The 17,980-nt window shown below is 35.3% G+C and overlaps 1 protein-coding gene and 1 long non-coding RNA gene across 2 annotated transcripts in view; one reads left to right on the forward strand and one right to left on the reverse strand.

Moving 5' to 3' along the window:
• The window catches only part of LOC112744176 (disease resistance protein Roq1), a 28,304-nt gene extending 10,360 nt beyond the window's left edge, over positions 1-17,944 (forward strand). Inside the window, exons 2-6 of the mRNA XM_025793724.2 lie at positions 13,550-14,639; positions 14,824-15,102; positions 15,202-17,057; positions 17,378-17,591; positions 17,679-17,944. Coding sequence (XP_025649509.1) covers positions 13,550-14,639; positions 14,824-15,102; positions 15,202-16,725 — 2,893 coding nt within the window. The 3' untranslated portion in view covers positions 16,726-17,057; positions 17,378-17,591; positions 17,679-17,944. The remainder of the gene's footprint in view (positions 1-13,549; positions 14,640-14,823; positions 15,103-15,201; positions 17,058-17,377; positions 17,592-17,678) is intronic.
• LOC112744181 (uncharacterized) lies at positions 10,336-15,941 on the reverse strand. The gene is made up of 6 exons (XR_003172691.2): positions 15,265-15,941; positions 14,940-15,064; positions 12,950-13,116; positions 12,795-12,849; positions 12,558-12,716; positions 10,336-10,629 (listed from the first exon to the last, which is right to left on the reverse strand). It is a non-coding gene; the product is annotated as an uncharacterized lncRNA (long non-coding RNA).
• Positions 17,945-17,980: the final 36 nt, after the last annotated feature.

Genomic DNA, 17,980 nt, shown 5'->3' on the forward strand with positions numbered 1-17,980 from the left:
CTTCAAATAGAATATCCCCAGTTTTCTCACAAACAACTAAACAAACAAACTTCTTAAAAATAACTTCAAAATCCAAATCACATAATTGACTAACACTAAGTAAATTATGTTTCAAGCCATGTACAAGAAGGACATCATTTATACAAGATGAAAAATTTTTACCAACTTTCTCAACAGCCACTATTTTTCCTTTTGCATCATCACCGAAAGTGACAAGTCCTCCATCATATTCATCAAGCTTTATGAAGAAGGTTGTCTTTTCGGTCATATGCCTAGAGCATCCGCTGTCCATATACCACATATTTTCTTTCCGTTTGGATGCTAGGCACACCTACAAAACAAGCTTAAGTGACCTTGGGTATCCAAATCTTCTTGGATCCTTTTACGTTAAACCATCTCTTATGCCCTAAGCCATTATAATCAAAGACAACTTTACAAAACTTTATCACCAATCATTCTTTTACCAAAAAAACATTGAATAGGAAAGTGTCCATTTTGATTGCATAGTCTACAAAATCTTGGAGTTGCTGTTTTGTTAAAGTAGGTGGGATCTTAAAATCTTGTATCATTTGATGTTAAAGCAAAGTTTTCAAAATGAGATTTTTCAGCAGATTTATAAAACCCCAACCCAGCCTTATCATAAAGAGGTTTTTGACTAGCCAAGATTTGATTCAGATTTTCAGAACTTTGGGTGAATTTGGCTAAGTCTTTCTTAAGCCTCTTAACCTCTTTAAGCAACTCTTCATTTCTTTTAAAACAGTCTACATATGCAAGAACATAATGATCACTTTCACAGCTCTTAATTTAGGCTTTTAACTGCTTATTTTCTTCAACAAGATCACAAGCAGTTTCGGCCTCCCTCACTTTCTCTTTAAGAAAACTATTTTCAGCTTTAAGAATGGTGATTTGTTGTTCAAGTTCTTGATTTTCCAACAGAAAGCATCTCATTTTTTCAGATAGGTGGTCTATCATAAGATGAAGATCTTCAGTGTTAGGGTTATGAAAGACTACCTGATCAATGTGATCTGCCATGAGACATGGTTGTGACTTGGTCTCGGTTTCTTCATTATCATCATCAGAGTCATTTTCCAAGTCTTCCCATGAAGCCATCAGTCCCTTCTTCTTTCCTCTTTTTGGCTTCTCCTCCTTCTTTAACTTGGGACAGTCAGATTTGAAATGCCCCATTTTCTTGCAGTTGTAACAAGTTACTTTGCTAAGGTCTTTCTTCATTTTCCCTGAGTTGCTGCCTTTGCCTTTGAGCTTCATCATTTTCCTGAATTTTTTGGCAAATAACACAAATTCATGTTCAGAGGAGTTATCATTGGATTCTTCATCCAGAGGGTTAGTCAAAAAAGCAATTCCTTTCTTTTTTGAATCTTTTTTCAAATAGGTGTTTTCAAAAGCATGAAGATTTCCTCTCAAGTCATCACATGTCATAGAGTCTAAGCTACTGCTCTCAGAAATAATTAAAGCTTTTGTTTCCCACTCTTTTGTGAGACATCTCAGCAATCTCCTCACAAGCACAGAATCAGGATATGTAATTCCCAGAGCATCTAAGCCAACAATGATGATGTTGAATCGTTCAAACAGCTCATCAATAGACTCTCCTTCCTTCATTGCAAACATTTCATACTCTCTGTTCAACATATCTGTCCGAGTCTTCTTTACAATGGTGGTTCCTTCATGAGTGATTTGCAATTTGTCCCAGATTTCCTTTGCCGTTGTGCATCGTGATACTCGTCGGTACTCCTCGAAGCTGATAGCACAGTTGAGCAGGTTTACTGCCTTGGCATTTAACTCCACCTTCTTCCTATCTTCTTCGGTCCAGCTTGCTTCTGGTTTGAGAGTGACTACTCCTTCAGCACTTGTGTAAGTTGGAAATTAAGGGCCTTCCAAGATGATCTTCCAGAGTCTGTAGTCTACTGCTTGCACATAGATCTTCATTCTCTCTTTCCAATAGGTATAGTTTTTCGTATTGAAAAGAGGCGGTCTGTTGCTTGACTGCCCTTCTGTAAGATTGTAGGACACCAGATTTGAGCCACTGTTTTCTGCCATGAGGATCTTTACTCCAAGCTGCAAAGCTTGATCTCTTTGAGACCAAGCTCTGATACCAATTGATGGTTATCAGTGGCTAAGAGAAGGGGGGTTGAATCTTAGCCCCCTTTTTGCTTCTGAGCACTTGCTGACCCTTGAAACCAATTCAGGAAACTTCTTTTCTTTTTATCTCGTGAATAGCCACGAGACTTTTTCTTTTGTCTCGTCCCCAGCCATGAGACTTTTCTTTTTGTCTCGTCCCCAGCCACGAGATATTTTTGGTTTTTGCTCCTGTGCAGTAGTGACAGAACTGGAGTAGAGAAGAGAGAAAATTACACCCAGATATATCCTGGTTCAGCTGCTAAGCGCAGTGCAGCCTATATCCATTCTCTATCACAAACATGATGGAATTTCACTATAATCTTCCAGATTACAAACTGTAAAGTGCTAACCCAACTTACAAGGGGATTCCCACAGAATCATAAAACACAACACAGATGTACAAAGGAACTCTAAGACATCTATGGCTTTTTCTTTTAATTTTGCACTCTCTGCCTTTTTCCGCTCTATGGCTTTTTCATACAAACCTCACTGTTTGCCTTTTTCCATGAGACTCAAGACATGACAAAATTAAACAGAAAAATACTAAACTGAATACATTGAAGGAGAAGAAAATCTGTAAGCTTAAGTAGCTCTGAGAATCCTGTGCCTTGCACTCTCACTGCTTACTTCTCACTCCTTGCTCCAAACAGTGGCTGTTCTCTCTTTTTATAGAAGAGGGAAGCCTCCATACTTGAAGCCAAAACCCAAGCCAACTTCTTCTTCCTTCAAGAAACAGAACCGGTTCGACCAAAGAGAGAGAAGAGATAACTCATGCAAAACCCAACATGCAATTACCTCTAGTCCTTCCTTGGTCATCACTCTTCATCAATCCGAGCGCTCCATCCTTGACTTGCTCTCCAAGATGAATTTCTGGCCCTTGATGATTCATGATGATGATGGCTTCATCTACTCCAATCTCTGCCTCTTCCATCACTTCGCCACTCTAGCTACTTCCTGTGGTGGTTGAGCAGAATCAAAGACAAGCCATGCTTCCAAGAATCTCTTCCTTGCTGGGCGAGATCTTCTTCTACCATTTTTGGTATGAAGAAGCCAAGATCTCATCACCATATCTTACCATTCATGGTTAAAGATCTTAGCCACAGCATACTTTTTCTTTTTTATGTTTTCTTGCCATCATTGTGATGGTCTTGTAGAGTGTTCTTCCTTCTCTTCGGTAGCTGATTTTTGCTTCCATGGTTTCCTGGTTATTGACCGAAAGAAGAAAAGAGATGAGAGAGAGAGAGGGAAGTATGAAGAAAAGCAATCAAGTGTATCTGAGTAAATTAATTAAAGTAAATTTGCTTTTACTTCCCTTGCTAGAGTGGCGTGTAGCACTATGGCAATCAATCAATTCAGCTGCAAATTTCTCTCTCATATTTCCCATGCAATAAATGACAATTAAATGAGTTTTGGAATCCATTGCATGGTAAGGTTCTTGGGTCCGTTGAAAACAAACGAAGCTTTTGTTTTCTTTGCTTCAAGGTTTCGGACCAAGCTTGCCTTCAAGCAATTATATTTTGGGCTTGTAACATTGACAATCATAAATGGCCCAAAAACATTTCATCCATGAGATCCGGTGAAGGGCATAAGGCAAATGATAACATTTGCTTTCCTGATGAATTTTTTTTTTCGGATCAAACATGAGAAACAATCATGGGATTGTAGCATTAAACTCATTCTGTCCCAATATATCAAAAAGCATTGTTTCAGCCATTATATTCACAATGATTTAGCATTAAGGCTGAATGAAAACTATTCCAATGGGCTTGCTTTAAATTTTTTGTTCTGTTCGGCCCATTTGAAATCTGCATCACAAAATTATTAATTAACATATGTTAAATGTAAATCAAATTAATAATTTTGTAATTAATTATTTTAATAATGTTTAGTCATCACAAATATTAATTTAGAGTTTTCCAAACTCATCATTAGAAAATCTGCATAAGAATATTAGATTCATAGTAGTAACAGCCATACGTAGTAATCAAAATGAATTAAGTAAACTGTTTATAACTATCCAACACAAGCAAAATAAAACAAGTCTAAGAAAGTTGCTTAATGAAATTAGAGAAAGGTTGAAAGTGTCTAGATCAAAGATGAAATAATTTAGGCATTAGAGATGGTTCTTTAATGTCTTCAACAAGGTTCTGGAAGATGCGAATGCGGCTTTTGGTCTTCTCGAGAGCAGATTCAGCCATACCATCAGCCTTTGTTATCTCAGCTCCAAAGTTAATAAGAAGATAAGATAAATTTACAAATTCTTGAAACATATCTTTCGCAATCCAAATTAAAGTTCTGATCTTGGCAGAATTAGATTTAGGAATTAATGTGAATGAGGCAAAGTAATTTTTTTTTTGAATGAACACATCCATGTCTATGCCTTAATAAAATATAAATAAATGAAATGAAGATTTTAAAAAACATAACTAGTATGTCACAAAATGAAAAGCATTGAAAAGAGTCATACTTATAGAATACTAGTCAGATTCAGAATGTGAAGATTGGGGTGAAGAAATGAAGAGAATTATATGCAAAAAGGTGCATGAAGTGTTGAATTGATATAGACCTAAAGTAGTGCTAAGGTCTTAGCTTGAAATTGAGTTGAAAAATGAAAATTTTGAAAAACATTGAATTTCACAACTGTAACTAATGTAATTTTAATTTTTGGAATTTTATTTAAAATAAATTTGAATGTAAATAAAAAACAAGTTTAAGGTAAGCCCAACAGGTAAAAAGATGTTAAATTTTGGGGCAAAAAAATTTCCTGAGATCTAAGTCCAGAATGGGCCCAAGGTGTTCCAGCATAGGTAGCCCACATGATGGAATACAAGCAAACACACCAAGTCCATCAAATATAACGTGCCATCAACGAGTCCAGGAAGCATCACAATGAGTTAATGAAGTCAACTCATCATCTGCCCAGAATAATCTCATTTCGATCTGAGAGACAAAACGCTAAACCAGAACATCAAAAAAATAAAAAATATTAAATGAATCAATAATGCCCAATGCAGTGCGCAATTTGCAAAACCTCTCTATCTACTATGCCATTGAGAAAAGCACACTTTACGTCCATTTGAAATAGCTTGAAGCCGCAATGAGCCGCATAGGCTAAGAGCAATCAGATGGCTTCTATTCGAGCTACAGGCGCAAATGATTCATCAAAATCAATTCTCTCCTCTTGATCATAACCTTGAACTACTAATCTTGCTTTGTTTCGGACAATGGTTCCATCTTCACCCAATTTATTTTTGAAAATCCATTTCATACCCATGACTTTCTTTCCATTTGAATGAGGTACTAGGGTCCAACCTTGATTCTTCTTAAACTGCTGCAATTCCTCCTTCATAGCTAATACCCAAGATGGATCAGCAAGTGCTTCTTGGATATTTTGAGGTTCAATCTTTAAAATAAAAGCTATATTGTTGGATTCAGCTCTTTTCAAAGATGATCTAGTTGTCTTTCCTCTGGAGGGATTACCAATTATGAATTTCTCTGGATAATTTTTCAAAAACTTCCATTCTCTTTATCTCTAGGTTTGGGTTGAAGTTTCAGGTTCGTCTTGATCCACAATTGCTTCTGCATCAGGATTTTCTACTATGATAGGAGATAATTCCAAATTGTCTCCTACAAAATTGAGATTTTCGTTGCTTGCAGGTGCAGTTTCTTGAGAACTTAAAAGTTGTTGATCTGTCCCTACATTCTTGGTCAATTCAACTTCAAAACCTGGACTATCATCAATACAAACACTAGGAATAATGTTAGACTTACAAAATGTGACATGCATAGTCTCCTCAACGGTCTTAGAGTTCTTGTTATATATCGTATATGCCTTGCTATTTGTGGAATAACCAAGGAAAATACCTTCATGTGTTTTAGGGTCAAATTTTTCCAAATTTTTTTTATATTCAGTATAAAACATTTGCAACCAAACACACAAAAATAATTGAGATTGGGAGGATGTCCTTTCCAAAGTTCATAAGGGGTTTTCTTCAAAAAAACTTTCTTATGAGTATTCAATTTAAAACATAACAAGTTGTATTTACAACTTCAGTCCATAAGAACTTAGGAACCTCATATTTACACAACATAGCTCTTACAATTTCTTGTAAACTTCTATTTCTTATTTCCACAATACCATTTTGTTGTGGTATTATAGGACAAGAGAAGTTGTGGGATATGCCATGTTCATCACAAAAGGATTCAAAATGTTGGTTTTTAAATTCCTTTCCATGATCACTCCTAATTGAAATTATTTTTAAACTCTTTTCATTTTGAATCTTCTTGCTAAATTTTTTGAAAACAGAAAATGCTTCATGTTTATGAGTTAGGAAGAACACCCAACCAAACCTAGTATAGTCATCTACAATAACCATTCCATAACTTTTTTCTCCAAGAATTTGAGTCTTAGTTGGTCCAAACAGATCAAGATTAATAATTCCAATGGTTTCTTAGTAGAGACATCTTCCTTGGGTTTGAAAGAAATTTTTATTTGTTTACCCATTTGACAAGCATCACAAGTGATGTCTTTATCAAACTTAATGTTAGGAAGACTTTTTACTAAACCTCTTTTAACAATCTTAGAGATTTTGAACATGCTAGCATGTCCTAATCTCTTATGGCATATCTATTTTTCAGATTCCATTGAAGAGAAACAAGTTACATTTTGAGCCTTAAGATCATCTAGAGTAAGACCGTAAATATTGTCACATGTTTTTGCAATGAATAACACATCCCCTGATTTTTCATTTATGACTCTACAATATAATTTTCTAAAGGTTACTGCAAATCCTATGTCACATAATTGACTTATACTCAATAGATTATGCTTTAACCCATCAACTAGAAGGACACTATCTATGTAAGTAGAAAAATCTTTGCCAATCTTACCAATGGCAATTATTTTACCTTTACCATCATTTTCGAAAGTGACAAACCCTCCATCATACTTGTTGAGTTGATGAAGAAGGCATCCTTTTTTGGTTATATGCCTTGAATATCCACTATCAAGATATCACATGTCCGATTTCTTCTTGATTGCCCAAGAACATTATAATCATGAACAACTTTATACAATTTACTATCATTACCAAAGGACCTTAGAAAGATAAAGCATTGTTGAGGATCACGACCATTTCTATTGCATTTATAGCAATGTTTCTCTTTTGTTGAATTTTAAGGCTTGCTTTAAATTTTTGGCTTAACAATCTTGGAAGAGGAAGCTTCAGATCTTTTAAAAATTGGTTTGAAAACAGATTTGCTTTCCTCTTTGAATCCAAGTCCAGATTTTTCAAAACTAGATCTTTGACAAGCAAGTAACTTCTCAAGGTTTTGTGAACCTTGAACAAACTTGGCTAAGTCTTCATTAAGATTGTTAATTTTCTCATTCATTCTTTCATTTTCAGCAATTAAATTAGTAGAGACTGAGATCGAATGCTTGAGTTTGAATTTATTTAATTCAACTCTCAAATCATTATTTTCTTCTTTCAAAGATTTTTCATCATAAGCTTTAGTTGCCTATACCTTTTCTAATAAGAGTTATTTTCAACTCTCAATGTTTCATTATCTTTCTTACACTTAACATATTTATCAAAAAGTTTCTTTGAGTTCATAGTGAAATCTTTGATGATGTAGTGCAATTCATCAATAGATAAGTCAGAGAGATCTACTTCATCCATAACCATGTGATCAGCCATTAAGCACATTTGAGCCTCTTGATCCGAATCTTCTTCACCTTCATGAAGATTATGAACGAACATGATATTATAAGCTAAAAGTGATGTTATTTAGAGAGTAAGTGTCTTTTTAGCAATCAAAAAAATAAATAAAAAAAAACTTTTCCATTAATTTCTGATGTTTTTAGAACTTTAAGGTGATATTAATTAGTTTATTCCCTTTTAGTTGTTAAAATTTTAATAATTTCTTAATATATGTGCTAAAATATTAAAAACAATTTCTTGAATGCAATAAACTTGGCCTTTACATTAAAAATAAAGCATATCTTAGACAACTGGTTGATACAGGTCCAGAAAGACCTTCAACCATTGAGATGATCAATTGCATTTTTTTTACAAAAAGCAGATTATAAATTAAACTATCGACTTGATTTCTCAAAAATGTTTGTCATCAGTTTGGTTCCTTACAAGTTATAGTATATCAAACTTAGTCCCCTGAAAAATATGTCATATTAGTTTAATTCCTGAAAGATTTTTTATAATCATAGCAGTACAGTTACAGAATTTGTGCATCTCTTGTTCCTCCCTGTGCATCAGTGTAAATCATTTGCTTTTGTTGAATTTGGAAGGAAAACTATATTAAAAAAAAAATTAATAGAGAAGAAACATTCAAGAAAAGAAAAGCTAACTGGTCGATTACTTAATGACTATTGGTTTTAAATTTGATCTTTTGTTTAAAAGCTTTTAAACAAGAAAAACCTCGAAGGGTATTTGAGTTTATCCAATGAGAGGTCAAATATATTGGTGGTCTTTCATTGGAACTTGAAGTTGAGTTTGTATATGTAAAGAAGATGATTCGGGTGGTTTCGTGAAAAATAGATTAAGTGAAAAATAATAGTTAAGATGAGAGATTCGGGATAAATAAACTTGTGAGGAAAAATACTTCTATTAATGACAAATAAGCAATACGAGAACTAATAATGAGAAATAGAGGTGGAGAACAAGTGTTGAGACTTCCACTAATATCACAAGAGGATGAATGAGCTTTGTTTAAAGTGGATAGGGGTTGGTTAATGGTTGTTGAGCGTTTTGGTGGAACACAGAACGCAAGTGTTTACTCGTGAAGGTGGTGAATGAAATGAAGAACAATGAAAGAAAATTTGGGTAGAGGAAGAGATGGATTTTTTAGCTTCTTAGCTTCAGAAGTCAGAAAGGTCTAGAAGAAGGTGAAGGTGAAAGTGAAAAGTAGTGAAAGTGAAGGTGAAAGTCTGGTTGAAGGTGCTTTACAGAGGTGGCTTGAAGTCCTTTTTATAGCGTAAAACCATGATGAAGAGGAAATCTATTGTCCAATGGTTTTAGTCTGACATTTGGTTTACTGCTTTTTCCAAAATATCTTTAGGTATTCGTGTCACCTCAAGTCTTGTCAACTGAAAAGGTAGGAAGTTGATTCCCACACGTTAAACTAAAGCTCCTGACATGTGACATTAGTGAAGGGATATCTAGTTTGGTTTTTTTTTTAACTAGATGACACCTTTACACTCCAAATCCAACCAATCCACTTCCACCAATATAGTTCCCACTGAAGAGAAATTCAACTCCTCAAGGTGTTCTTTTGGGTTCCATCCTTTTAACCCAATACCTTTAGGAGGAACTTAACTCTTTTTTGACCATGTTTGTAGGTCATTATAAAAATTAATTATATACAAAAAAGATTTATATTTTTAGTACACAATTATAAGCCCCATGCAGTCTTTGAGGGTACAAAGTATTCCCTCAAACTGCATTAAACTTTTTTGTACTCAACAGAACAAGAATAATTAAAATTTTTTTTTTGGTTAACATATCATAACTCTAAAGAATCAAATCTCCCCTCTTTTATTTATTTTTTTTGTCATAATGAGATATGTATTTGTAAATATTATGATATTCAAATATAAATATTTTTGTATAATATGAATATAATTATGTACTCATAAAAAATGAATAAAAGAATATTTTTGTACAAATATTTTAAATATTAATAAATAAATAAATAGATAAATAAGATTAGTAAATAAATATATTCATAATTTATTTGTATATACGTATGTATTTATTCTTAAAAGTAGTGTATGTGTGTATATAATATTATTATTATTATTTATTTATACATATATATTTTTTTATGAAAAAAGAGGGATGATTTGATTTAATATAATAATTTAATGTATAGACACCCAAAGTAAGCCCAGAGGCATAATCAGTCCGTTCCTAAGGCTCTATAGGAACGAACTGCTCTGATACCATAATGTAACACCCTACTACACAGTGTTTTACGCTTAAGTCATAGAATAGAGGTAGTGTGATGCTACAGACCTCTAAACAGTAAAAATATACATATCATAGTGAAAGAAATAATATACTAGAAGCCTTGAAAACAAAACGGGTAAACAAAAATCGCAAAATAAAAAGCGCAACGCTCAAGGAATAGAATTACTTGTGTGCTAAGAAACCTAATAGGAAATGATAAAAGTAGACAAGGGAGTAAAGAAAAGTCAAGGAATCAGCATAACTAGCCCTTGACTCAGCCTGCGAAGTTAAGGCTGGCCGGGGAATATATATATACATATAAACATACATAAGTATTCCCAAAATGCACCAAGATACCAAAACAAATTCCTGTCTCTCCCTCAACCTCTAGGAGGAGCAGCATACACAAGTTACTTGGAGAGTAAGCTAGATACATATGTACATATATACAACAGAAATCCAAAATACACCCAGGAACTACTTCGCTTCAAAGATCCAGACGCCTAGCGAGGAGCCTCTCGACTTGCATCTGAAAAACAACAACATAGTATGGAATGAGAACCGGAGGTTCTCAGTATGGGAAAAGTGCCACGCGTATAATAAATAAGGTCCTGAGAATGCCATAGGTAATCCTAGTACTCCGTTATTCAATTATCCAACTTAATTACTAAACAGAAGCCATAAACAGGAGTAGGTATTCTAAATCTGCCTAACTTACTCAATTTCAAATATAATCTAATACCAAACCATTTCACCTTTTCCTCCATCCTTCCATCATCCATAATGTAGCAAAGACAAGCAACCAAACAAGTTCACACACAAGTAATGAGCAAATAGTGCAAGTAGCAAATATATCAGGAAGCAGATGGTATATATCAATTAGGCATACCCAGGAAATGCATAACAGTCCAAACAAACAAATGCATATGATGAATGTCTGTCCTATGGCTGATGGGGCCTATCTGTCAGTAATCCAGCCAACCCGACAAGTCCGAAAACCTTAGACTGTCCCCCGTCGCGCATCTCCAAGAGTCTATGCATAGAGTTCACATTCATTCATCATGTAATCACTCAATAGGGCTATCCATACCCGGGAATTTATACGTGTCCAGTCACCCTTACGACGTAGGGTCAACAGAGTATCGAAATTCAACCTGAAACACGTGATGGCAAGCCACGATTTTTACCCAGAAAAACTCGTATCTCAGATATCATTATTCATAAGCCATGACAACTTCATTATCAATACATCATCAATTATCAAACCTTAGCGTTAAACTTCGTTAACATTCTTATTTTCTTCATAAAAGCCACCATTTACAACTTTCTTCACCCTCAAGATATCTTGTTTTCCTAGCTTCTTTTATCCACTTGACCTAAAACCAAACTTTAAGCCTTAAAGGGAAGAAAATGGAGGTTTAGAAGTGGAAAATTGGTTTAAAACAATCAAAAACCGATTTTTTGCAACAGGCGGTATCCACGCGTACGCGTAGGCCACGCGCACGTGTAGTGCGCGTGGAGCATACATCAAGTCACGCGTACGCGTGAGTCATGCGTACGCGTGAATATGCACCCACACATACGCATGCTTCTCGCGCATGCGTCGCCAAAATTCCACGCCACGCGTACGCGTGGATGGGCGTTTTTCCAAAAATTTGGTAGAATGCCTTGAAAGCTTGCTGCAACCAGTTGTTAACTCCTGCTTCACAGTTTTATGTATCAATTTTTCATTGTCCATAACTTTCTCCTCAAAATTCTGTTTTTCACAAAATTGATATCGTTTAAAAGCTTACAAAACCATCTTTCATTTGCAACAAATCACAACTCAATCCATAATTTGAGGAGTAAATTATGGACTTCGAAAGTTCATCAAAAATTGGTTTTTTAACCAATTCTCAACCAAACCTCATTTTCATCAACTTAAGTTCCTTACCATTAAAACTTGCATTATAATACCATGTCAGCCCAATTCATCAACAACCATTGCCAATATAAACTTTAACCAATTCAACAAATCTTGATCATCAATAAATATCAACATTTACCTTATACATCAATAACCCCTCCTTTATATATAACAACTCTTCACCTATACCACCCTTCATCATATATTTATCAACCCTCTATCAACATATAGCAATTAAATTCCATTAACATAAATCAACCCTTCATTAACTCATACCAACATCTTCAACAACCCCTCATGAATAATATCAAGCACACATATATAATGCTAACAAATCATGACCATAGCTACCATTACTAACTCAATTTCAAGGGCACACATTTACAACTTCAACACCTCATAATTCCAATACATATTCACCAATAATTTATTCCAACAACATTACAAGACTAATCATTAAATACAATAACCAATTCAACTTATCCTATGGTTCCTCTAACCTAAGTTTTTACAACACCGTAAATATTAAACGTGCGAAACTTAAACCATACCTTGGCCGATCACTTTGTTTCACCCAAGGTAGCCTCACAACACAAAACACAGCCCCTCCAAGCTCAATTGAAACAGCCACAAACCAAGCCTTGATCACCAATAAGCCTCCAAATACTCCCAATTCAATTCCAATGTATATATATCCACTTAATCTACACCTAATTCATATACATGTTCCAAATTCAGTTTTTTTCCACTATAAATACAAGATTGAGCTAGGGTTTGGGTGTCCTTACCATACCCATATGCTCAATAGCTCGAGCCCATTAAGTCCCGGAAGCTAACTTGAATCTAAAACACCAAATTATACAAAATCTCAACACTAAAGCCCAATAAATTCAGAACTGGAAATGAGAAAATTGAGGAAGAAAACGTGGTTTCCTTATCTTACAATGTTATGGGCTTTGTAGAGCTCGACGCCGTGGACGCGTAGCCGCAAACGGTACGACGATCGGAACTCGGAGCGAAAAGTTATGTGGATTTGAATGAAATCAAGGGTTTTGGAATCTTCAACATGTTCTTCCTCATTTTGGCTAGCTGCCCAGCGTGTTCTGCATGCTGAATGGAGATGAAATGAGCTTCAGCTCATTATATATAATGAGTTGGTTGGGCCCACGGGCCGGTTCGGGTTCAGTTCAACCGGTTTGGCCCGTTCAGTCCAATCTTGGGCCGAATTTTTCGAAATTGGTGTCAAAATTCTCGTTTTGACGAACTCTATCCTATTTTGATATTAGTTTTCCATTTTTAATTTGCCTAATTAAAATTCAAAGTATTGGCTAACTCTTTACCGATTTTAGCGGGGTTTACAGAAAATATATAGCTTATTACAAATAACTTTTGTAAAAGAAAATTGTTTTTGTAAACTTCAGTTGTTTTGTGTTGTATTGTCTTCCTTTGTATTATTACAAAATTTCTTTTTTATAATAAAAGTTGTTGCTTTATTTTTCTTATATGTTGTAGACTTACAAAGAAATTCTCTTTCCTGGAACAGGGACGAAGCAGTACTTGTGGAAAATATTGCTCAACATATATTTGAAATATTGATTCCTAAGTTGCCATCTTCAATGAAGAATCTTGTGGGGATTAATTTGAGAGTGGAACAAGTGATTACTCTCATAGGCCTTGGATTGAATGATGTTCGCTTTATAGGTCTATGGGGTATGGGCGGGATTGGTAAGACAACTATTGCTAGAGCAGTCTTTGAAACCATTCGAAATAGATTTGAAGTTACTTGCTTTCTTGCCGACGTTAGGGAGCAATGCGAGAAAAAAGACATTACTCACATACAAAAGCAACTTCTTAAACAAATGAATATAAGTTCAAATGCTGTTCATAACAAGTATGATGGGAGAACAAGAATTCAAAACTCTCTACATCTCAAAAAGGTACTTCTTGTTCTTGATGATGTAAATCATGAAAAACAATTAGAGGATTTGGCAGGGCAGCAAGATTGGTTTGGTCCTGGAAGCAGAATAGTAATTACAACTAGAGACTTAGAGGTGCTAAAGAAACAAGAGGTGCATGAAACTTATAAGGTTGAAGGGTTAGTGAAAAGTGAAGCCTTTAATCTCTTTTGTCTGAAAGCCTTTAAACAGCAGGAGCCTACAGAAGGATTTTTGGATTTGTCTGAAGAAGTGGTCAAGTACAGTGGTGGTCTTCCATTGGCACTTAAAGTATTGGGTTCCTATCTTTATGGTAGACCTATTGCGGTTTGGCATAGTGCTATTGAAAAAATAAAAAAGTCTTCATATTCTGAAATTATTGATGTTTTGAAAATAAGCTATGAGGGTTTAGATGATATGGAAAAGAATATTTTTCTAGATATTGCTTGTTTCTTTAAAGGACTGGGGAAAGAATATGTAACAACGATATTAGAAGGATGTGGTTATCAGGCTGAAATTGGTCTTGATATTTTGATTAACAGATCATTAGTTACTATTAAAAATGATCGACTGGGAATGCATGATCTGCTTGTAGAAATGGGCAAACAAATTGTAATTCAGAAATCTCCGAATGATGCTTGTGAGCATAGCAGATTGTGGTGTTTGGAGGATGTTGAATTTGTACTTACTCAAAAGAAGGTAAGTGTTGTTTTTTTCTCAACTATAGGATGCATAAAATTAAAATAAGAATTTGACAATGTATTTGATATTATATATAGGTAACTAAAAACTATTTTTTGTTTTTGTGGTTATCTCAATCAGTATAGTTTTTTCATTGGTTTTTTTAATCGTTTATTTATTTATTTACGTGTATGTCTTGTAGAAAACTAAAGCAACTCATGGCATCGTTCTACATAAGAGGTATAGCGAGACTGAAGTGAATCAGAGAGATTTATCTTTCTCAAAAATGTGTCAGTTAAAGCTTCTCATTTTAAATACCGTGGAAGCTCCCATTCTCTGCGATATTCCTTGTACATTAAAGGTATTTCACTGGAAATGCTGTCCACTGAAAACTCTGCCCCTTACAGATCATCAACGCTATGAACTTGTTGAAATTAATCTGTCTGATAGCAAAATTGTACAGTTATGGGATGGAGAGAAGGTAGACCTTTTCATCAACAGTTCTATCAAATTTTATTACATAAACATTTCCAGCAAAAATATTAACACCATGTGATATTTTTTTTTTATGTTTTTTCAGGTTCTAGAAATGTTAGAGCACTTGAATCTGTCTAGGTGCATGAAGCTGAAACAAACGCCATACCTTTCTGGGGCTCCCAATCTTAAAAAACTTGTTCTTTGGGGATGCCGGAAGTTGAATTATATTCACCCGTCTCTCGCACACCACAAGAGACTTGTTGAATTGGATTTAGGTAAATGTATCCGTCTTGAAACACTTGGAGATAAATTGGAGATGAGTTCACTCGAGATACTAGATCTATCTGACTGCAGTAGTTTGAGAAGACTGCCAGATCTTTATGGGGCTCCCAATCTTAAAACACTTGAGCTTAGGGGATGCGAGGAGCTGGATTATATTCACCCGTCTCTCGTACAACACAATAACCTTGTTGAATTGAATTTAAGTGGATGTAGGAGTCTTGAAACACTAGGAAATAAATTGGAGATGAGTTCACTCAAGAAACTAGATCTAAGCTTGTGCAGTAGTTTGAGAAGACTGCCAGAATTTGGGAAATGCATGAAACAGTTATCCATTCTTAGGCTGGTATATTCAGGTATAGAAGAGCTACCCCAGACGCTTGGAAATTTGGCTGGCGTGTCTGAGTTGGACTTAACTGGATGCTACAAGATTACTGGTCTTCCCTTATCACTTGGATGTTTCGTTGGCCTAAAAAAGTTGGTGTTAAGTAGATTCGTCGAACTTAGTTGTCTTCCACACAAAACTCACGGGTTAGAGTCCCTCACAGTTGAGGATTTTTCTGACAGCCCAAATATTGTTGGATTTTTGCGTTCTCTCTCTTGCCTGAGCCTGACCTCTTTGAGTAGCCTGACCCTTTCCTACTATATTGGGTCATCTAGAGAAGAGTCGACCCTTTCCTATGATATTGCCCACTTAGCGTCGTTGACCTTTTTGGATTTATCTATGAGCAGTTTTTTAAGGGTTCCAGTAAGTATCCATCAACTTCCCAGACTTACGCGTGTAAAGCTATCTTTTTGCGATGAATTGGAGGTTTTACCAGAGCTTCCATCAAGTCTAAGAGAATTAGACGCACAGGGTTGTTATTCACTGGATGCGTCGAATGTTGATAATGTTATATCAAAGGCATGTTGTGGCTTTGCAGAATCAGCTAGCCAAGATCGTCAAGACTTCTTGCAAATGTTGATCACAGGGGAGGAACTTCCCGCATGGTTTGAGCATCAGGAACAAGATAATGGAGTATCAGTCTCATTCCCACTTAATTGCCCTTCAACTGAAATGGTCGCACTTGCTCTCTCTTTCCTATGTGAAGGTATCAAAGGTTTCAGAAGATTCCAGCCTTCGGTGATCTGCAACGGGAAAGAATTCATCAACGCGAGTTTATCCGTGATGAAAAGTGAGGATTCTTTGTTCATTGTGTGCGTGAACGGTTACTATTTTAGTAAGCTGTTATGCCAACACAATCGCTTCCAAATGTTATTTCCAGATCACGACGATCTTGATATCCGAGTAAAGAGATGTGGAGCACGTTGGGTGTGCAAGCAAGACATTCAAGATTTCAAGAAATGAAAATATGAAACAGGGAAAAGAAAAGCAACTCTTGAACTGAACATGGACATGATTTCACATTCTTCAGCTTCTATAAATAAGATGCTCGTGGTTGACTCTCCCGTGTATGAACAAGAGATAGAGCTAGCCGCCACAGCGGAGGCCTCTATTAGCCATTTGCCATCTCGCAAAAGCTCTGACCCATCTCGCAAAAGCACTTAGTTACCATAGCTCATGACACAGGTTTCTCAATATGTTACATGTATCATTGCCAAGCTTAGATCTGCTCGGCTAAATGGTTCCCCAGATCTGAAGCTTTTGACACAGCTCATTGCATCCATCCACAAAGAAATGTAAACCTTTTTTATATAAATATTGCTATTTGAAGTTTGCATTTTAGTTTGCAATTCTTTTTCTTTCAATTTTTAGGAAAGTAATATGTTGGTTTTTGATAGAGGAGAGTTTATGTTATCTGATTACTGGGAATGTGTTTTTGTGTTAAATTGCGTGTTTCAAATTTATCTGTTAGACATGGTAATCGATGCATCATCCCATGGAGAACATATAGAATGTGCAAAGCTTATCACCTTTACATTCTCTGCTTGACCAATGATTACTTCAATGATGAATGTTGCCAAGATCTCGGATTTTAAACTTTAAACTTTTGATTCAGCCCCAGGAACAGGTCAGCCAAGGTGAACCTGAAGATTTTTCTGATTATCCTTTTTTTCATGCCAAAATATTAAGCACTGGCTGGGTGCCTATTGAGGATATCGTAGATTTGAGCAAAAGTGAGATGGAAAGGCAAAGGCGTGAAGGGGAAAGTGTTTGACAAATATATTTGCAGATGATGTGATTGAAGTGAACAACTTTGGTTGAGAAGAAAGGTATGTCTATTTGCCAGGAGCTCAATGTAATTTTGTTAGAAGAATGTATCTTGAGAGCTAATAACATTTTCACATTTTTTTAAATAGTTTTTGAAGGAGCTGGAGTACATCACTATTAGTTTCCCCTGGAACTAAAGTGATCTCAATTTTCGGCTCTGGAAACTTGAAACATCAATTTTTAAAGATTGTGGAAACCTTAGCAAGGCAAAAATTCAGTCCATGTCAATATCCATCTGGTGTTGTGTAAATTTGAGTTTGATGTAACCATGTATGGGACTATTTGGATTCATAAATAGTGAAATTGTTTGTATGCTAATATTCTAGAAAAATGATATGGAACTAAAACTCTTTTACCTTTTTTGTTATGCTCCTTATGACAGATTTTATTT

Source organism: Arachis hypogaea, chromosome 14 (assembly GCF_003086295.3).
Source record: "Arachis hypogaea cultivar Tifrunner chromosome 14, arahy.Tifrunner.gnm2.J5K5, whole genome shotgun sequence".
Classification (NCBI taxonomy): domain Eukaryota; kingdom Viridiplantae; phylum Streptophyta; class Magnoliopsida; order Fabales; family Fabaceae; genus Arachis; species Arachis hypogaea.